The following is a 22,784-nucleotide window of genomic DNA, read 5'->3' on the forward strand; positions in this document are numbered from 1 at the left end:
GCACCTTGTTTCCGGCCCTGCCCTAGAACCCCTGCAGGGCTTCTCCTGGGAACGCACCCTTCGTAAACTACCTGCCCAGGGGTTCCTGGCTGAGCGTCCACTTCTGGGGAACTCAAGTGAAGTCAACCCTACCGATAATTCACACAGAAATACACACGCTACAGGCGCACTACACAGGTGTGTACAGTATTCACAGGCATGTATGTTATTTCATGGAACGCAGTTTGGTCAATACATTGAGCATATTATTTGGGATGTTTCATATGTGATCATAAGTCACATTGATACAAAGTAATTTTAATACCAAAATGATCAGGTTCAAATTTTTCTTAAAAGAGATCCATATAGTACTCCCTGAAAGCTATTTACCTTGGCCTTTTCTTCTTTTAACTCTATTATTTCAAATTTATTTATCACGCAGTCTACTAAAATCCATCAGGACATGCTTAGGGAGGGGTACACTTCCACAGTGAAGTTAGGCTCTCACATACAGTAGACAGACTTGTGCTCAAGTCCCAGACCCCGTCATACCTGAGCTCTGTGCACTAAGGCCTTAAGCTCTAGAACTTGTAGGTTAAGCCTTGTGTTAAGGTTTCGAACTCTAGAATTTGGGTTTCATTATCTGTAGGAAGAAGACGGTGATAGCACATTCTTTACATAAGGATGCCATGGAGACGGAGAGTTCAGACCAAAGCTCAGCACAGTGCTTGATATTTGGAAAGGACTCAGTAAAGGTCTGCTGGTATTGCTGGATTTAAATTACTGGGTACGGGCTGGTGCTGTGGCACAATGGGTTAAAGCCCCCACCTGCAGTGCCAGCATCCCTTATGGGCTCCGGTGGTTCGAGTCCCGGCTGCTTCACTTCTGATCCAAGTCCCTGCTAATGTACGTGGAAAATAGCCGAGGATGGCCCAAGTCCTTGGGCCCCTGCACCCAATGTGGGAGACCCACCTTTGGATTGGCTCAGCTCTGGCCATCATGGCTATTTGGGGATTGAACCGGTGGTTGGAAGACCCCTCTCTCTGTCTTTACTCCTCTCTGTAATTCAGTCTTTCAAATAAAATAAATCTTCAAAAAAATAATAACATACTGTGTAAAGAAACTATCCAAACATACTGAAAAATCTATGCAACTTACTTGTAATGTAGTATCAAAGACAACAAGCTTTGAACTGGTTGGGACGATGTCATAACACTTGTGTGATCTCATGAATCGCATGTAAACTCCGCTTTCTGAGTCTTCTGCTGAAAGAAGAAAAAAAATATGTATCAGCTAACATGCAAAGAACTCCCTGAACCAGGCGCTAACAGACTTAAGGGAAAATATGAAATGTTTTCCTCATAAGATCCAACACGAGGCAGGAATATGCACTCTCCCTAATTGTATTCAACCCTTTGCTGAAGCTCCTTGCTGGTAATAAGGCAAGGAAAAAAAATGGAGGGCACTCAGGCTGAGAAGGAAAAAACAGGAGCCAGAGCTGTGGTGTCCAGTTAAGCTGCTGCCTGCGACACAGCATCCCGATGAGTAACGGTTCCAGTCCCGACTGCTTCACTTCTAATGCAGCTCCCTGCTAACGTGCCTGGGGAAGCAGCAGACCATTGTGCACGTGCTTGGGGCCCTGCACCCATGTGGGAGACCGATTTAGTTTCTGACTCCTGGCTTTGGCCTGGTGCAGCCCCGGCCATTGCAGCCACCTGCAGAGTGAACCAGTGGATGGGAGACCTCTCTCTCTCTCTCTTTCTAACTCTTTCAAATAAATAAATCTTTTTTAAAAAAAGAAAAAAAACTTAACATTTATACATTATATGAGCAAGGTTAGCAAAGTCAAAGAGTACAGGGTTTATTTATTTATTTATTTATTTTTTGACAGGCAGAATGGATAGTGAGAGAGAGAGAGACAGAGAGAAAGGTCTTCCTTTTTGCCGTTGGTTCACCCTCCAATGGCTGCTGTGGCCGGCACATCTCGCTGATCTGAAGCCAGGAGCCAGGTGCTTCTCCTGGTCTCCCATGCGGGTGCAGGGCCCAAGCACTTGGACCATCCTCCACTGCCCTCCCGGGCCACAGCAGAGAGCTGGCCTGGAAGAGGGGCAACTGGGATAGAATCCAGCGCCCCAACTGGGACTAGAACCCGGAGTGCTGGCGCCACAAGGCGGAGGATTAGCCTGTTAAGAAATGGCGCCGGCCAGGTTTATTTATTTTTAAAAAGGTTTTATTTATTTATTTGAAAGTCAGATTTAGAGAAAGAGGAAGAGACTAGAAGATAGAGATTTTCCACCTGCTGGTTCACTCTCCAGATGGCTGCAATGGCTATAGCTGGGCCAGGCCAAAGCCAGGAGCCAGGAGCTTCTTTCAGATCTTCCATGTGGGCAGCAGGGAGCTGGATCGGAAGTGCAGCAGCTGGGACACAGACTGGTGCTCATATGGGATTCTGGGTTGCAGGCAGCAGCTTTTACCTACTACACCACAATGCTGGCCCCAAACATAGGATTTAGAAAATGAAAGCAAAGCTCCTGTGTAACTATGTACTAAGAATACACAACAGAAAATTAAATAAATGCCATATGGAAATAGGTACCTATATAGGGGAAGAGAGAGCATCAAAACTGTAAACTACCCAGGCAAATAAGTCTTTTTATTATTTAAATCTCTATAACAAAGCTAATTGACAATTTAAATAAAAAATTGCAATGCATAATGGATTTATGGCATATTTATAAGTAAACTGCCTGACACCGACTCCCAACCAATTATGCAGAAATCTAGCAGTTGTCCTTGTCATTGTCTTTACCCCAACCAACGTATCACGTCCTGCTGGTCTATGCCCCAAGTCTCTCTTAAATCCACCAGTTCTCGCCGCCTCTGTGGCCACCTCCCTACTTCCAGTGTACACCCTAACTTCCTGACTGGTCTCTCTGCTTTCCATACTGCTCTCTTCAACAGCTGTCCACACTGCACCCAGACAGAACTGCCAGATGGGAGTCTGCGTCCGCTGAAACACTCCAATGCTCCCAACCACTTTAGAAAGAAAGCAAAATCTGTGAAGCAGCTCCAAGAACCTGGCCTTGAAAGGCCTGTCCTCCCCAAGCCTCACCCATCACAGTACCCTAGCCCGAAATTCTCTCCAGCCAAAGGGCTTCTAGACCCTTCCATGGGGCCTGAAGCTACAACTCCTCTGCTTGGAATACTTTTTCTATCTCTTCCTGGTCCAGTCACTTCCTTCATTAGACCTCAGTTCAAGGACAAAGCAAGTAGGTGTGGAACTGGCATCTGAACCTGATGCCCCCCGATTCCAAAGCTGTGTCTTGGCCAGGATGCTACCCCCTTCCCTTGGCCTGCCATAACGTCTTCCCCTGTTCTGTGTACTAAATCCTCACCCGTCATCATGGTTCAGTTTCTACCACACTGTCTCTGAGAGGCTTCTCTGACAGTTCCACTCAGCCCACAAAGACCTGGATATTTACTTTCTTAAATGTTTTCTTTTGAAAAGTGGAGCAATGTGGGGGTGGAGAAGGGAGTTGAGACTGAGAGAGAGACCTTCCATTTGTTCACTCCCCAAACGTCCACAATAACTGAGCCTGGGCCAAGTCAAATCCCGGAGCCAGGAACTCCATCCAGGTCTCCCGCATGGCTGGCAGAGACCCAAGTACTTGAGTCACCGCTGCCTTCCAGGGTGCACGTAAGTAGGAAGTTTGGGGCCGGCGCTGTGGTGCAGCGGGTTAACGGCCTGGCCTGAAGTGCCGGCATCCCATATGGGCGCCGGTTCTAGTTCCTGCTGCTCCTCTTCAGATCCAGCTCCCTTTTATGGCCTGGGAAAGCAGTAGAAGATGGCCCAAGTCCTTGGGCCCCTGCACCCACATGGGAGACCCGGAAGAAGCTCCTAGCTCCTGGCTTCGGATTGGCACAGTTCTGGCCATTGCGGCCAACTGAGGAGTGAACCATCGGATGGAAGACTTCTGTCTCTCTCTCTTTCTGCCTCTCCTCTCTCTAACTCTGACTTGAAAATAAATAAATAAATCTTTAAAAATAATAAGTAGGAAGTTTAATGGGAAGTGGAGGCGGGACTTGAATCCAGGCTCTCTGTTATAGGACGTGAGCACCCCCAGGAGCACCTTAACTACAGCACTACAACAGCTGTTCCTGACCTGTCTTGCAGAAAATTTAGACTACTTGGGAATTATATGGGCAGAAAAAAATTACCTTAGCACACACAGTAATTAGCAAAGTAAGTGTTAAATCGTGTGATACTAACCAAATTCCTTGACACTTACCTTTGTGTTCCACTGTGCTAATCCAGGATGACCAATGGCCAATTTCGTTACAAACTACGAGGACCACTCCCAAGTCCATTTTCAACTCTGACATCTCCTCAGGGAACCATAATTCATCCTTTAGAGCTCTGTCCTCCCTGTCACCTCCCGGACGTCTCCGTCTCACATGCCTCCCCTCTGGCTGTGGAATAAGGCCATGTACCCTGGGACAGCACTCACAGCTCTCCTTGTCAGCTTCTCCTTAACTTATTTTCTCACCTCTGTTTTCACGACCAGACAACAGGTTCCCTGTGAAGTTCCCCGTCATCTTTAAGAACTGCACTTTCTTTAACTTCAATGTCTTCCTCTATTTTTTCTTTTCCAGGTTTTAAAAAAAGTATATTTTATTTTAAAGGCAGAGATAGACACCTTCCAGTTCTGGTTCACTCCCCAAAAGCCCACAACAGCTGGGGCCAGGCCAAAGTGAGAAGCCAGGAATTCCATCCAGGTCTCCCGTGCAGGTGGCGAGAACCCTGCACTTGCGCCGTCACTGCTGCCTCCCAGCATGTGATCAGCAGGAAGCTGGAACTGGGAGACATGCCTGAATTTCTTTACCGTACTAGAAGTTACGGGACTTGCCCAGAGCCAGACAGCAAGGAAAGGACTGGAGTGGGGTTTAAAGCCACATCTCAGACCACAGCAGCTCTTCTCCTTAAACTCTGCTGCTCCACTAGTAACGCACTCACCCAACAGACACTCGTGGAGGCTTCCCTTGCGCTGTGCCCTTCCTGGGTGTGGGGCCCTAAAGGTGACTACGAAGCCTTGGTCTCTGCCTGCAAAGCTTCCGTGTCAGCCATTACACACGATCACACAGGCTGCTGACAACCCTAAGAAAGGTAAGGAAGCGGGGCCGGCACCATGGCGTGACGGGTTAAGCTGCCGCCTGCAACACCAGCACCCTGTCTGGGTGTGGTTTCCTGGCTGGGGCCTGGCCCAGTCCTGGCTGTTGCAGCCATTAGGGGAGTGAACCAGCAGATGGAAGAGGGAGCTCTCTCCGTATCTCCCTCTATGTAACTCTGCCTTTCAAATAATTGAAAAGTGACTTGTTTCAGAATGCCTAAGGCTTCCATAAGGTATACCTTATGGAATACCACTTTATATTTTGTTAACAGTAATCAAATATTTCTAATATTCTTTCCCTTGGATAATTTCTTTGAATAATCAGAATTTTATTTAATTGAGGAATTCATCCTGTCAATAAATATCTATCGCACATTTTCCTAGTGTGGGAGACCAAGACAAATAAGACTGGGAAGGAAAGCGTTTCCAAAGGGGAATACCTGTATGCAGAGGAAAGCTTCCTGAAGCTGTGAGACTGCGACACAGACCTCAGAGCTGTAGGGCCTTGCCTGCCTCGCTCAGGGCACTCCCACTAGCATCTAGGCCCACGAGTCCAGCCGCCACAGAATGCCCTTGGCTAGAGATGCTGCAGTCTGAGAACTGGGCTGGCCCAGGAGGATGCGAGTGAGGCACCAAGGCACCTGCTACCAGCTGTGTCCACTGTGCCGGGGCTGGGGATGCCAGGGGGAATGCAGCGCCCACGGCTCCTGTCTTCACCGATGCTATACGCGGGTGGAGAAGACACAGTCGTGCGTGCTACCAAGGGCAAGCGTGGGGCTGGCACTCAGGCACAGATGATGGATGGACGAAACTTCAGTGTACTTCCATTTTTCTCAAAACATTTTTCTATCAGAAATGGGGGTCCCTGCACGGGAAGAATTTAACACAGCAAGCTCTTTAAATAGCTGTGTAGAGTTCTGATCCATTTCTGCCATCGTTGCTAATGAGGATGTGTTGACGGCATAGCTTCCTTACAGCTTATTCAGTGAGGCACTGTGCAGGCACACCAGTCCCACTGAGGCAGTCATGTGTGTTTCCACCAATATTTAACTTACAAATCACACAAGGTCTACATTCCTAAAACTTAAATGGATGAAATCAAGATGGCAACTAGAAAAATAAAATGTAACAGTCCATCTCTTCTGAAAGAAAACCTTTAAGACACGTTGTTCATTAATTAAATCAAGACATTTTATAAAAGGGGTATACATTATAGATGCTAATATTGCCATATGAATATTGGAAATAAAATTTTAAAATGCTACGAAGTAGGAATGTTCAACTTTTTAGAATTTTTGAGAATATGTTAAGTTTTAGATGGGTCATACTTTTTAAAAAAGATTGATTTATTTATTTGAAAGAATTACAGACAGAGGAGACATACAGAGAGATATTCCATCTGTTGGTTTACTCCCCAAATGGCCACAATGGTGAGAGCTGGGCCAGGCTGAAGCCAGGTCTCCCATGTGGGTAGCAGGGACCCAAACACTCAGGTCATTCTCTGCTGCTTCTCCCAGGGCACCAGCAGGGAGCTGGATGGGACATGAACCGGTGCCTATATGGGATGCTAGCATTGCAGGCGGTGGCTTTACCTGCTACACCACACTGCCAGTCCCTGGACATGCTTTTTAGTGAATCACCTTTAGTCCTCTGGTGACTTCTGAGATGTTTAAATAAACACTGCATTTTGAATATTTATTTAGATTTATATAACGTTACAGTTCCTATATATCCAACATAAGGTTTCCTCTAAATTTTTTCTTTCTTTCTTTATTTGAAGGTCAGAGTTACAGAGAGAGAAAAAGAGAGAGAAGAGAGAGAGAGAGTGAGAGAGTGTGTGTGTGTGTGTGTGTGTCTTCCATTGACTGGTTCACTCCCCAAATGGCTGCAACAGCTGGAGCTGTGCTGATCCAAAGCCAGGAGCCAGGAGCTTCTTTGGCGTCTCCCACATGGATGCAGGGGCCCAAGCACTAGAGCCATCTTAGCAGGGAGCTACATCAGAAGCAGAGCAGCTGGAACTGGAACTGGTGCCCAAATGGGATGCCAGTGCTGTAGGCGGTGGCTTTACCTGCTATGCCACAGTGCTGGCTGGGCTTCCTCTAAATTTAACATCTTAAGTTACTATGGCACACTTGTCACAAATGATGAACCAGCGCTGATGCATCATCATAAACTTCAGGTATCAGGATTGCTTTAGCTCTCCCCGAACGCCCTTGTTTTTGCCCAAGATCCCAGCCACAACAGCTGGTTTAGTCATCAAGCCTCGGTATGCTGCTCTAGATGGGACAGCTTCTCACATCTTGTTTTTGAAAAGTTGACAGCTTTGAGGAGGGCCAGGTGGGTAATCTATAGGACGGTCCTCAACTCGGGTTTGCATGAGGGTTTCTCATGATCGGAAGCTCGGGGAGTCTTTGGTCGGAGTGAGGGAGCTTTCAGAGGAGCAGGACGGGGCAAAGTGCCCTTCTCATCACATCGTGTAGAGGATACACACTCCACTCTGGTCAGCACACGAGGGAACACACTCCCTTCCCAGTACCTACCACTGCATTTCCACCATCCTACCAGGGGTCTCCGCCCCATTCTCCTCCCACGTGGAGGTGCACTGTTCTCAGTGGGTCCTATCACAGACACACGCGTACACAGTCAGCATGACTCGTAACCACTGCCAGCCTGCTGAGCTCCTGTCAAGTTTCCCCACCGTAAAATTACCCTCTCCCCTTTCTCCAGTGCAGCCGCTCAGAGGCGCGACCCGGGGCGAGCCGCGCCGCCTTCCTTCCCTCGGGGCTGAGACGTCTATAAGATGCTGGGAATTGTTCTGTACAGGAGACCGGCCCGTCTACTCGGTCACTTGTTTCTCCCGGCGTGGACTCATGGATGTGTACTCACACTCTGACTTGGAACCGAGACACGTGGCGCTGCTGGGTCACACATAGCTGGGCGCCCAGCCTTCGCGGGCGGCTCTGGGTGTGGGCACGGAGGGAGGGTTCCCATGTGCCCTGGCTCCGACTTCCTGCAAGGCCCTTCCAAGACCGGCTTCACACACATAGCCTCCTGGCTGGCCGGGGCTGCATCTGTGTGCATGCCTCCCCACAGCGAGAGCGAGCCAGGGCGCCAAGCCCGGCTCTGTGGGCTCTTCCTGTGCGCACAGCCTCCCGGGCAGCTGAACGCGGGTTTCCTCATCAGCAACTTCTTACGAGAAATGAATCGATAAAATAACAAACACTACTTCCTTAATGTTCTTTTTCCGAGCCAGAATCTCATCCAGGATGCCATATTTGCCAGTCATTTGCTCTCAGGGGCCTTTTGGCTATGACAATTTCTTGGATCTTTCTTGTTTTGGTGACCTTGATATGTCCATGTATTTTAAAGGATGATTTTCAAAAATTCATTTATTTATATGAGAGGCAGAGAGAGAGAGAAAGGAGAGAGACAGAGAGAGAGGGAGAGAGAGAGGTCTTCCATCCACTGGAGATCCTCCATCGTTGGTTCACTGGTTTACTCTCTAAATGCCTGGAACAGCCGGGCTGGGTTAGGCCAAAGCCAGCCTGGAAGTCACGCTGAGTCTCCCATGTGGGTGGCAGGGTCCCAGGTACTCAGGACATCATCTGTTGCCTTAAAGGGTGCATGAGCAGGAAGCAGGATTGGAAACAAAGGAGCCAGGACTCAAAACTAGGCGCTCTGATGGAGGATGTGGGTGTCCAGGCGGCACCTGAACTGCTGCCCCAGACTTGTGCCCGCTGAAGCACGGTTTTTGGAAAGTTCCGCTTCATTACTTGAAAGACACGGACAGACAGAGTTCCCACACACTGGTTCACTCCCCAAATGCCTGAGTGGCAGGTGGGCTGAAGCTGGGAGCCAAGCACTCCATCCAGGTCTCCCCACACAGGTGGCAAGGACCCAGCTACCCGAGCCCTCACTGCTTCTTCTCAGGGTTCAGGATCTGGAGCTGGGAATCAAATCCAGGCACGCTGCCATGGGGTGTGGGGGTCACTCCCAGCGTCCGAACCTCTAGGCAAGAGCCCACCCCACGTCGATAGCTTTTAAAAGGACTGGTCAGCTGCTTCCCAGGACACCTTCGACTGGAGTATGTCTGAGCTTTTTCCTCAAGTGCAGACTGGGGCTGTGGACTTTGGGGAGGATCTACACTATTTTTTTTTAATTACAAAAAGCTTGATCAAGCAAAGCAAAATATTAAATATGCAAAACAAATTATAATAAAATTTCTTCTGGTTTGGAATAAAGGTAGATTATTGATGTAATAAAACATTGATAACAAAAGCATTCACATTTTAAGGTAGGAAAGTAAAATAAAAGTAAAATATTCTTTCTTTTGTATGTTGTTTTTCCGCTTTTGGTAAAAACTTTCTGATTACAGACAGGCAGCACCATGTGTTATCGGTTACATTATGGTGAGTTTCAAATTGCATATAGAGGAGGAAACGTCTTGAAATACAGAGAAAACCAGAGTAATTTAGGGTTAAGAAAAAAATGAAAATAAAAAACCAAAAAACCCCACCACCAAAATTATTTAACAACAACAGGTTGTTTGGAACACATTATTAAAATTCTTGAGGAGGCAAGAAGTTCAAACTCTCAATATTCAAAAGGTAACAACTGGAGTTTAGATATTATCACAATGTTCTATTCTTGCTTTTTTTATTTTTATTTTTTGACAGGCAGAGTGGATAGTGAGAGAGACAGAGAGAAAGGTCTTCCTTTTGCCGTTGGTTCACCCTCCAATGGCCGCCGTGGCTGGCGCGATGTGGCCGGCGCACCGCGCTGATCCGATGGCAGGAGCCAGGTACCTATCCTGGTCTCCCATGGGGTGCAGGGCCCAAGGACTTGAGCCATCCTCCACTGCACTGCTTGGCCACAGCAGAGAGCTGGCCTGGAAGAGGGGCAGCCGGGACAGAACCGGCGCCCTGACCGGGACTAGAACCCGGTGTGCCGGCGCCATAAGGTGGAGGATTAGCCTAGTGAGCCGCAGCGCCGGCTTGCTTTGTTTTTTATACACTGCTGGATAGAAGCCTAATCACAGACCATTACACTGGCATTTGAGATACTGGTCTACCAGAGGAAGGAACCTGTTTGACGTTAAATCTTAACTATCCTTTAAGTAGTATGCTAACCCAACATTCAAGCCAGTTGTCAAAGAGTGATGCTGGGAAGTAGCAAGTGTAATACTAAAGTGTTTGATTTATAAAGGTTAGAAATAAAATGTTTTAAACCTAACATCTGAGTTTAAATGCAAACCATTACACATACCAAACAGAATTAAGTGGAAGTAAACATTTCTAAAGCAGATCTTATTACATAATCACTCCGGCTTAATAACTTGAGCCCTCGCTGTCTACATGATACGCCCCGTATCTCATCTAGAGCTGCTAGCGATCCAGCTCTAGCTGCCTGCCTGGTCTCGTCTCCCGCGACACCCACCAGGAATCTTAGACTCCAGGATCGGGTCAGTCTTTCGGGAGTGTGCTCCTGATGTCCCCATCTCGGCATCTGTATGTGCCGCCTCTCCTGCAGGACCCTTTACTATCACGGTCTACAGACACCCTACTTACCTTCCGGTAATGGGCTCACACCAGTGGCCCCCCAGAAAGCATACGTCCGCCTGAAACATCAGAATGAGACCGTATCTGCAAGCAGGGCCTTGGCAGCTGTAAGGAGGGTAACGCTCTCTCGATGAGATCAGCCTGAATTAGGGTGGGTCCCTTACCCAATGGGGAGTGTCCTTCGGGATAAGACACACGGTGGGGAAGGCCTTGGGAAGGCAGAGGCAGAGACTGGGGTGACGCCAAGGGATGCCAAGCACTGCCGGCAACTACAGCGCTGAGCGAGGCGAGGAAAGGTTCTTGCCTTGAGCCTTCGGAGGGAGCACACCCTGCCTGCACACACCCTGATTTCAGACTTTGGGCTCCAACTGTGAGAATACACTGCTGTTGCTCTAAGTCACCAAGTTTGTGGCAATTTGTTATGGAAGCCTCAGGGCACTTACATACCTTTAAAGTTCAAGTCAAAGACCACTTCCCTCCCATTACGTCTTTCTCTGGAGACCCCCAAGTTGGAATCAATTGCTTCATGCCCATTAGTGCTTTGTGAGTTTAATTTTGGAGTCGTTATATGCCTCGTCCTGAAGTTACAGGTGTTACAAGTTTTTGAGGGCAGTGGACATACCTCTCTTCTTTAGAATCGCAGGCACTCAGAGAGTGCCCTATAGATAACAGGCACAAGTTAAGGCCTACTAAGTTGTATGTCACTCAGACATGCAGACATGCACAAATCAAATGCACAAGGAGCAATTACGAATTTGAGATTAATCGATCATGTCTCTGTCCTTGGAAAATGAGAATGAACAAAGCACACAGGCTGAAAATACTACTGAGAGGAGCGGAGGCTGGCACTGTGGCGAGGCAGGTAAAGCTGCTGCCTGTAACGTCCACATCCCCTAGGGGTACGGCTGCTCCACTTCTGATCCAGCTTCCTGCTAATGCGCCTGGGAAGAGAGCAGAAGGTAATTCGAGTACCTGGGCCCCTGCCACCCATACAGGAGACCAGGCTGGAGCTCCTGGCTCCTGGCTTCAGCTGGGTCCAGCCCTGGCTATGGTGGCCATTTGGGGAGTGAACCAGCAGATGGAAGCTCACTCGCTCTCTCTTGCTCTCGCTCCCTCCCTACTGCTCTGCTTCTCAAATAAATAAATATTAAAAACCCATAATATTGGTACATTTAGATTTAATAACCAGTAAAAAAAATTCATTTTTATACCTTTATAGACTTAAAAGACTGGAAAGGGTTGTTTTCTTTCAGGGAAATAATGCACCCATGGAAGTGCTTTGTAATTTTTTAAAAGCAAAACAATGTCAGTCTGTAACTTCAAAGTATCATAAAAGCTGCTTTCTAATTCTATTGGGCAAAAAACGCAGTTGAATTAGATTCAATTAAATTACAGCAGACCTTAAAATGTTCACAAAATCATGTATTTACTTTAAAAATGTCTGCAAAGATAGCAAACAACCTGACAACTTCACGTTTCAGAGATAATTACTACAGCCATAAGCTACCTTTTCTGAAATGTGTTTGCACAGAATTCTAACTCAGAAAGAATCTGCAAAAAGCGTACTGCCAAATGGCATGATTCTTTGGCCTTTTGGGCCTTGACTGTATGAAAATGCACAAGATTACAGCATCTAAGAGGCTTACTTACACACATCAATCAAACTGACAGCAGGATGGTAAACCACACAATGACGCAAACATCAATTTCCAGGTATCCATCTCACACAGAGAACGACTGCGAGTCTCTTAGTGAGCGCACGGTCACCACCAGACCGCTCATCCTAGCCTCCTGGGCACCCAGGCAGTGAGTGAACTACAGACTCCGGGGCAGCGCCTGCCCCGGCCTTCACCCTCCCCTGGACTGCCGGCGGCCTGCTCCTGGAACTCTGGCTTGGTTAGGATTGTCTCATCACGCCTAGGAGCTGTCTTTCCATTTTTCAGATGGTTCGCAACTAGAAAGGGAAGCTTACCGTGTGGAGGGAGGGAAGAGGGTCTGAGAGCACCTGGCCTACACGTGGGGATGGATGAGCACACAGCCCGGCCCCTCAGCAGGCAATGGCGGCAGCCCACAGCCGCTGATCCAGTCCCAGCCACTGCACAGCCTACTGTCCCACTGAGGTTTCCGTGACCGATTTTACTTGTTTCACGCTCGCATTTCAACACAGGGACCCTTACAGGGATGTCTATATGTCCCTACAGAGGGTGGAGAACACGGGAGGAGGCTGTGCTGAGGTCGGAGTGCCTAGGTGAGGGGGTAGAGGAGCGAGGAGAGCGAATCCCGGGGCAGCCAGCAGCCACCTGGCGCCCGTCTGCACCAACACCTTACTCATCCACACTCGGCATTCAGAACCTACCATCTGAAGTAGTGACAAGAGGCACAAGGTGTTTCCTACATCCGACACCAGTCGTCTGCTGTAGCTCAAGTTTAGTGAGCACTTAGCCTACGCCACGGTGCTGCTCCAAGCACTCAACATCACTGGCTTCTTCGTGTCTGCAGAAACTGCAAGTAAGCACGATTACTACCCCCGTTTTACAGAGGAAGACACTGAGGCACAGAGGGATCACGTAACTTTCTCCAAAGCAACACTGTACTGCTAATACCAGGGCAGCCAGGAGTGTTCCCGCCGGCAGCCAGGTTCTGACACGCAGAGAGGTGGCAGGGCAGAGTGGATGAGTGTGGGCAGAATCAATTCACGGTCATCAAACACAGACTACAGGCAACGCACGGGACAGGACAAACAAAAGCACCCGGGTGTCCTGGAGGAGCCTTGCCTTGTGCCCCGATGTAGAAGGAAACCCGAGATAAGAGCAGAGCAGCAGTCTGTGGGACTGAGGCAGGCTGGGGTCAGCTCCAGGCCTGGGAAAAGCTGACAATGACACACTTGTTCCTGGGACCTCTCTAGATGGATCTCTTGTAGGTGGGCTCCCCCGTGACGTCGCATGAGGCCTCTCGTCCACGCAATCTCCATACCTTCAGCTACCGATGCCCCTCCAGTTCCACTGATCACCCCCTGGCTGTGCGGGGGCCAACTGCGGGGAGTGCTGTTCTGCTCACATCCAGCACCCTGTGCCTGCGGGGAAAGGAACTCTGGGTGGAGAAAGAGTCTCTTGGAGCCCAGGGTGGTGGAAGTAAGCTCAGGAGGCAGCAAGTGGCTTGGCAAGACTGGGCCCGCACGTACATACATGGTGGTGGTGGGGGAGACACAAAAACCCACAGAGGTTTTCTCAGCCCTTGGAAAAGGATGAGAGCAAATCTCCACGCGACCTTGCTGTGGCTCTCAGCGCCACCCACCTGCCTTTCTGTCAGAAGCAAACATCTCCGAGCCAAGGCGCCTTGTCCCAGGTCCCGTCTCACAAACAGCCCCTTCGCCACCTCCTAGGGCTGACTCTAGGGCCCCTCCACCCGTCTCCCTGACTATGAATCACCTAGTGCTGGTCTCCCGACCCATTTCCTCCCCTTTGCAGCAGAATGAAAGGAGGGCGGGTGGGGTCCCATCTCTGCTCTAAGAAGGCCGAGTTCTGTGGAGGAGACAGAGCAGGAGCAGTGCCGAGGGGGCGCAGAGGAGGGCCCGAGGCCCTGTTGGGACCGCTTCACAGAGCGGCAGAGGCGCGCCACTCCTTAGAGGAGAAGCGGGAGAAAGCACACAGAAGCCAGTTTCAGTGAACTTCCCTGGGTGCCCTACCGGTGCTGCTGTAGCTTCCACAGCCTCCGAGCAGTGTGCTGGGACACCACGCTCACGCGAACAGGAAGACAGGGCGGAGGCCTCGGAGCTGGTGCGCGGTCCTGAATCAACCACAGGCAGCCTCCTTGGCAAACAGGGAGTCCCGCTAGTCAGAGTTTGATGGAACAGAGCCGCAGGGGCCAAGGATACACCACTGACAGTGGCCAGAAGCTGCGAGAGAAGCAGTGGCTTCTCCCCAGGGACTGGCTTCTGACGTCACCATCCAGCTCCACCTGCAGGAGGTTCTGCTCAGCCAATGCAAGCAACGGGATTGGGAACACACACACACACACACACATACACTCATGCACACACCTGATAACCACGCCAGATCCTCATCTCTTACTTCCAGTGACTGGAGATTGATTTTTAAGTCATATACTCATTCATTTGTCACAAGTCACAGAACCAGATTCACAGCATCTCGTTAAGAGCTGAGTATGTAAGAATGAAAGGCACCGTACAATATATGGGCCTGGAGCAGACATCTGGCCTGGCAGTTAAGATGCCAGCATCCCACATCAGAGTGCCTGGGCTTGATCCCTGGCTCCTGACTGACTGTCAGCTTCCTGCAAACGCAGATCCTGGGAGCCAGTGGTGATGGCTCAGGTAACTGGGCCTGAGTTCCTTGCTCCTGTCTCTGGTGCCAACCCAGCCCTGGCCCAGTCCTGGCTGTTGTGGGCACTGGATGAGTGAACCAGTGGACGAATGGGAGCGCTTTCTGTCTGTCCAAAATACTGTTCAATTAGTTACAGATTTAATTATTTATTTGAAAGGCAAAGTTACAGATGCAGAGGCAGAGACAGTGAGAGAGAAAGAGAGAGGCCTTCCATCCGTTGGTTCACTCCCCAAATGGCCTCAACAGTTGAAGCTGGGCTGATTCAAAATCAGGAGCCAAGAGCTTCTTCCGGGTCTCCACGAAGGTGCAGGGGCCCAAGGACTTGGGCCATCTGCTGCTGCTTTCCCAGGTGCATTAGCAGGGAGCTGGATGGGCAGTGGAGCAGCTGGGACTCAAACCAGCACCCATATGGGACGCTGGCCCTGCAGGTGGCGGCTCTACCTGCTATGCCACAGTGCCGGCCCCCCAAGTAGTTGAGATATTTGCCTGCCATACTGGAGTGACTGGGTTGATGCCCACCTCTGGCTCCTGACTCCAGCTTCCTGCTAACGCAGACCACGGGAGGCAGTGGGCACAGCTCAAATTGTTGGGTCTCTGCTATCCGTGAGGGAGACCTGGACTGAGTTTCCAGTTCCTGGTTCTGGTCCAGCCCAGTCCTGTCTACTACAGACATTTGGGGAGTGAACCAATGGACAGCAAGTTCTGTCATCTGTCCGTTGTCTCTGCCTCTCTGCTTCTTGAAGGAAAAAAAAAAAACCTGAAATATAAAAACCCCACACTTCCCAAACTTCGCCAAACCTTCCTTCTAATCAGAAATGACCTTGTCCTCAATCCCTTCCATTTAAACTTAAAAATACTTATTTATTGGAGAAGCAGGGAGAATACATGTTCCCCCACTGCTGGTTCTCTCCCTAATGCTCGTAATGGCTGGGGATGGGCCCAAAGTGGGAGCCAGGAGCTCAATCCAGGTCTCCCATAAGAGCGGCAGAAACTCCATCACTTGAGCCGTCCTAGGTTCTCCAGTAGCAGGAAGTTGGACTCAGGAGCCAGAGCCGGGAGTTGAACTCAGGTGCTGCAATAGGGGATGCCCAGCATCTGAACTGCTATGCTGAACAAAAAGGCCCACCCCTTAATTTCTTATACTGAAGTGTCATCGTACTTCCACAAAGAAAAAACATTACCAGTATGTTAGTATTTTAAAATGTATCTTGTATACCTCTATTCTACATTTGGAAACACAAACTTATTAAACTCACATAGGCTATTTTCTTTTTAGAAAACCATTTAAAAGAGTTAAGCAAGAAATAAGCGTAAGAGGGGAACAGGGAAGTTAGAGCAGGTGGAAAAGAGTAAACCCTCAGACAAGTTTTTCTTAATGTGCTCAGACACACAAACACTAACAAAGGCCCATGTTAAATAGAATTTCATAGGAGTTACAAGGAAGAAGAATCAATGAAGCCCATCCGTGGTTCTCCCTTTCCACGCCTTTTTCATTTGCTTTCCGGAGGGGTGGGGTGGGGTGGGCTGGGCAGTCAAAGTGTGCACTGCCAAGAGAATACAGACCTCTTCCACGTAGGGGGCAGCAAAAGAGCTGTCAGCAGAGGAGAGCGACAGGGTGCCCACTCAGAGGGCTGAAAGGGAGCTGCCCTAAACACCTAAGAAATGTCGGGGCCACACTGGACTCTTGAAATGACATGTGCTTCCCATCGGAGTTTTAAAGTTGTGTCACGTTTAATTCTAGGAACTACTAACCAAAGCCCCTAGCACAGCCAGCGTTTCCTCTTTTTCAGGGAACGGAAGTCAGGCACTAAGCTGAAGCAGCAAGGATCAGGGGTAGCTCGCAGGGATAAGCGCCGGGCACCAGGCGGGTCAGGAAAGCAGGAAACACCTTGACCGCTGTAATACCCGGGACGACACAGCCACTGCCCTCAGACGTACTTTCAAAACATTCCTTCTATCCCTAGCTTCCTGGGGATCTTCCTGGAGAACTTATGCTGACGTTTCTCAATGGCTCTTTCAGCATCTAGCATGATGCTCATAGCTTTCTCTCCTTTCATCTGTTGGCGTTGGTTCCGTGGCAGATTTCTTAATACGCACAAGGATTCCTGCATTTCTAGTACAAACCCTGCTTGGCCACAACGCACAGCTGGGCTTTGGATACAGCGCACAGCTCAATTTGCTCTCGCTTGTTTAGGAGTTTTGCTCACACTCTAAATGTAAGATTGACTGCCTGTTTTCTCCTCTATGTGCTATCCTTCTCTGGTCTTGATTTCGGGATCAAGACAGCCTCACAGAATGCAGCGTGACGTTTCCATCCTTTCTTGTGCTCTAAAGTAATGTAAATAATCAAAGAATTAACTGTTCCTAGAAAGTTTACAGCATTCGCTGTCACGCCTCTCCTGCAGAGAAAGAGGGACAGTAAGGCCTTTTAGTTACTTTTTTTAAAATTTATTTTTTGTTGATATAAAATTCACATTGACAGAGTTCAAAGAACATGATTCAATTAATACTCTTAAATTTCTTCTACAGTGATTGGTGAAAAGAGCAATGAACTAGGAAAATACAAACTGATAAAAGTTATCCAAGAAAAAGCTTTAAAGATTACTGATAAAGTTTGCCATATCCTTTCTTTTAGTATTATTTTGTACAATCTGTGTTTACAGTTAAGAAGTTTTTCTTTTCTTTTTTAAAGATTTATTGATTTATTTGAAAGTCAGAGTTACACAGAGAGAGGAGAGGCAGACAGAGAGAAAGTCTTCCATCTGATGGTTCACTCTTCAATTGGCCACAATGGCCAGAGCTGCACCAATCTGAAGCCAGGAGCCAGGAGCCTCCTCCAGGTCTCCCACAAGGGCGCAGGGACCCAAGGACCTGGGCCATCTTGTACTACCTTCCTAGGCCATAGCAGAGAGCTGGATCTGAAGAGGAACAGCCGGGACTAGAACCGGCGCCCATATGGGATGCCGGCGCTTCAGGCCAGGGCTTTAACCCACTGCGCCACGGTGCCGGCCCCTGAAGTTTTATTTCTAATGCTTTGCATTTTCACTCATTTTTCTTGAAAAGATCTGACAAAGGTTTACCTACTCATTGCCTTCTCTAAGGGCCAAGATTTTGTTTCTGCTGAGCAAGACTGTCTTTATATTTGATTTCAATGATTTGTCAGTCGAATAGATTTTAGGAAGGAAGAGATATAGATGAATATATTCAACAAATCGTCTCAGAGTGGCTGATCAAGTTGGTCCATCATTCAGGGGAATTCAGGATGGACACTTCACCCCAGTCCCCACAAGTGCCCTGACAAAAGGCTACCCCAATCCCAGGGGAGACATTACAGCTGGCTGGGGTTCCGACACATATCCATAGCTGTGTGCATGACTTTTGGGCTTAGCAAAGGATCTTTCCAATACAGCAAGGACACCATCATTCTTACAGGATGTGCATGCAATGTTAAGGATTACTGTAACAAATCAAAGACTTAAAAAAAAAAAACAAAAAACCAACCACACGTGCAGAATCATCACAATAGGGCACCAACAGTGCCTTTAACAGCTTGCGGGCTCTGGGTCTGGTCGCCAAGTATGCTAGACAGCAAGCCTGGGGGCTCCAAGGGGGACTACTCGTGTATTCCAAGTGTAAATGGACAGCAGACAAAAGGACGGAGCAACGCCTATACTGAACCTCTCACAACACTCATGACCTTCCTTGTGACCTTGAGCAAATTAACTCCTCTGCAGAACAGAAAAGGGCCATTTCCTATGATCCTCTGTCTCTCTCAACAGTCATTCCAGAACGTTTCTGTGACCCAGTGTGTGAGGACTTCTCCCGACACAAGGAAAGCAATGCTTTCCACAGCGGACACCAGCTGGGTACCCTCTGCTCCAGTGCAGAGAGAGCGCCAGAGCCGGCAGACTCTCGAGGGCTCCGTCGCACAAGACCGCCCCACTTCAGATCCACTGGCAAGTCTGGGCCTCCGCAAATTCCGAGGACTGGCCTATAAATTGGGGTTCCTATGAAGCCCTCCTTGGGTTTGCTTGATTTGCTACAGCAGCTCACAGACTTCAGGGAAATACGACTGGCTTATTATAAAGGCTATGACAGAGGTCACAGAGAGACGGACTGGAGACGCACGTGCGAAGGGGCGCAGTTTCCAGGCTCTCTGGGTGTGTCACCTTCCAGAAACCTCCACACAGCAGCGCTCTGAACCCACTCTTCTGGGTTTGCAGGGTAGCTTCATTACATTGGCATGCCTGATGAAATCAACCAACAGGCGCCAGTTCAGCAGTTAGCTCCTCTCTCCTCCTTGGAGGCTGGGGCCGGGGAGGGCTCAAAGTCCCAAGCCCCTAATGCTGCCTTGGTCTTGGATGACTGCTCCCACCCTGAAGGGGCAGCCAGCTATCAGTCAACTCAGGAGCATACAAAAAGACAGGGATTTCAAGAGCTGTATGGCAGGAAACAGAGGACAAAGACCAAACGTATTTCCCAATGTCACAATCCCCTCGTAAAACAGAGTGACACCCTCTTTCCTGCAGGGATGGGCAGACACAGGCTCAAACGCTGCCGCAGGGACAGCTCGCACACGCCTGGACGTGGGGAAGACTGACAGGCAGCCACTACTGGGGGACGCGCAAGGAGTACATCCAGCTTTCAGCTTCTGCTCGGCGCCTTTTCCATTCTTGGAGGGTCACCGTCACAGTTCCTGTCCACGGAAGCCACCACGTCGCAGGCACTTCCATGACTGCTGCGCTCATGTTATTTAACCTGCATCCAATCTGAGGAGCGGGCCACAATGATTATTTCCAAGTCACACGTGAGGACACTACCACTTGAAATAACCTGCCCAAGGTCTCACAGCTACTAAGAAGAAATGGGACTCCAATTTGACTCATATTCTTTTGTTGAGATATTTTTAATTTTTTCCCCAGAAACCTTTTATTTCAGGATACAAACTTCATAGCTTCATAATTATAACTTTAGGAACATGGTGATTCTTCCCATCGTGCCCGCCCTCCCACCTGACACTCCCACCCCTTTTCTTTCTCCCTCTCCTATTCCCATTCTTATTTTTTACTAAGATCTATTTTCAATTAACTTTATGCACATATGATTAACTCAATATTAAGTAAGGAGTTCAACAAATAGTATAAAAAAAAGTACTTTTCCTCAACAGTTGAGACAAGGCTGTGTAACGTCATTGCTTCAACTCATTCTTAATTAGTATGACACAAATTACAGATGCATTAAAAAAAAGAGAGAAACCATATATACATACTACAAAGCTAGAGAACTCAGCATGAAAAGTGAGAGCCAAGCAGGGAGTATAAATACGTGCGTGTGCTCCTGAGGTCCTGATGGAGCAACTGAACATTTCACCTCAAAGAAAACATACCACACGACCTGTAAACTCACATTTATTATTGGCAATTTACCGCTATCTTACAAATGACCAAGGATGGCCTACAATAGAATGAATCAGCTGACACAACATTCAAAAGCCTCAATGATGTTACATAAATTCAGATACATGGAAGGCAGCACTTCAAACAGACTAAAAAGTAACTAGCACGGAGCCAGAAAGTGTCTGTATTCGTTCTCTCCCCAGAAAGACTGTCTCCTGTTATTATCAGAGGTAAGTCAGACTCTTCCCTAACACTAGGACAAGTGCGACCTCTGGTAAGTCAGACTCTTCCCTAACACTAGGACAAGAGCGACCGCTGCCACAGGAGGAAGAGCTCAGCACTCTCCTTCAGACACTGGCTGGCGGGAACCAGACGTCACGTGCACCTGCGTGTTGCTGCCCCTGAGCCGCTCAGCTCCTGGATGCAACGCATCGTCCACTTCTCTGCCCTTCTGTGTGCGCAGTGAGCACTGACACGGCGAGTGGCTGTCTGCTCATTCTGATGCCAGCTTCCACAGAAAGGCCTGATTTCTTCCGAGCATCACCTGAAGTACACTACGCCCATGAGCCAGAGCAGAAGTTAATGCTCCGAAACACAGCCGCTCACTGTGTAACACACCTTGCCTGAAAACCAAGTCTTATTCATCCAGCCTAGTACCCGCAAGACAGGGCAACTCGGAACTCTTCTGTCCCTAGCCTCGGAACCTACAGCGTGCGACTGAACAGCAAAGACATACAAGTAAACACATTTTTCCCCAACAGCATCCAGCAGCCGTGAGGGACTCTTGGGGACCCTGTGAAGTCCTGTCTGGGGTTTCCTGGAAGTTCCTCCCACCCCAGCCCTCCACCAGGAAGTAACACCTCATGTGAGACTTGAAAAGAATCCTCAGGTGGTGAAGAGGAGGGGGAAGAAGAACCAGGGAGCGGGAACAGCCTGTGTGAAGTCCCCAAGGCCTGGAGGAACGAGGCTGTGGAAGAACTTCCAAAGGGCCAGACAGGGACGGGTGCTGCGGCCCAGCCGGTTAAGCTGCCACCTGCACTGCCGGCATTCCATATGGGAGGCCGCTTTGAGTTCTGGCTGCCCTGCTTCTCACCCAACTTCCTGTAATGTGCCTGGGAAGGCAGCAGATGATGGCCCAAGTCCTTGGGCCCCTGCACCCGTGTGGGAGACCCAGAAGCTTCTGGCTCCTGGCTTCGGATTGGCCCAGCTCTGGTTGTTGCAGCCATCTGGGGAGTGAACCAGCGTATGGAAGATCTTTCTTGCTGTCTCTCCCACTACCTTGTAACTCTACCTCTCAAATAAATAAATAAAATCTTACACACACACACACACACACACACCCCTACCTCTAATTGAAGCATGGGAAACTGATGAAAAGAGGGCAGTAGGTGTTGGGAGAGATGCTACTGGAGTAGTTTATGACAGCTTGGCGCAGCACAATGGTGAGCAGCAGATACAGGAAGTGACCTCAAGAGGATGTGGGCAGTGTGAGAACTAAACATCAGGCGAGCTAAAAGTACATGGAGGGGGGTCAGCGTATAGATGCTGGTTCCTGTCCTGGCTGTCCCACTCCCAATCCAGCTCCCTGCTGATGGCCTAGGAAAAGAGGCAGAAGATGGCCCAAGTGTTTGGGTCCCTGTCACAGATGTGGGAGACCCAGAAGCAGCTCCTGGCTCCTGGCTTCGGCCTGGCCCAACCCTGGCAGCCTTTTTGGGGACTGAACCAGTAGATGGAAGATCTCTCTCTCTGTAACTCTTTTAAATAAATAAATCTTAAAAACAAAACAAAAAAAAACTACACAGGGGTGGTGCCATCAGGCTGATTGAAAAAAAAGAAAGAAAAAGGAGGCAGGAGACAGGAAAGAGATTAGAACAGAGGAATCATGAAATGACTCAGACTAGCAACTGCGCAGTCACGGGAGGGGCCTGGCTGCAGCTCTGAATCTGGACACCACTGTCATTAAAGCGTCGTGGCAATGACATCCATGGGATGAGCGCAGTGGGCAGCAGGGGTCAGGGAGTCAGAGCCGTGGCCGTGAACGGGGTGTCTGGGGCGAGAGGACCTCCTCGGTCAGGGCTGTGAGGGCGCGCACTCTCTAGAGCTTCAGAAGGAAAGGCACCTGTGCGGTGCGAGACCAACATCAGACCCAGTCTGTCACTGAACAACGAAAGGAAATGGGAGGAGTGAGAGCCACCAAGGAAATCGACAGCCAGACGCTGCCGAGAGCACCAGCAGTGCTGTGGCCAGGAGTTCCGGCTGTGCCGTGCGAAGAGACTAGAGGACACTGCTGTCAACTAGGGCTCCAAGTCAGCGAAGGACTGGTGATGTCTCCTGGATTCT

At 49.1% G+C, this 22,784-nt stretch overlaps 1 protein-coding gene across 5 annotated transcripts in view; it reads right to left on the minus strand.

Annotated features, from left to right (window-relative positions):
• Positions 1-22,784, minus strand: part of PRKAG2 (protein kinase AMP-activated non-catalytic subunit gamma 2) — a 318,315-nt gene that overhangs the window by 35,645 nt on the left and 259,886 nt on the right. For 3 of the 5 annotated variants that reach the window (XM_062192881.1, XM_062192879.1, XM_062192882.1), the window contains one exon: positions 1,138-1,244. In XM_062192881.1, coding sequence (XP_062048865.1) covers positions 1,138-1,244 — 107 coding nt within the window. The remainder of the gene's footprint in view (positions 1-1,137; positions 1,245-22,784) is intronic. The other 2 variants (XM_062192880.1, XM_062192883.1) reach the window with 1 other exon arrangement.

The sequence above is a fragment of the Lepus europaeus genome, chromosome 5 (genome assembly GCF_033115175.1).
Source record: "Lepus europaeus isolate LE1 chromosome 5, mLepTim1.pri, whole genome shotgun sequence".
NCBI lineage: Eukaryota > Metazoa > Chordata > Mammalia > Lagomorpha > Leporidae > Lepus > Lepus europaeus.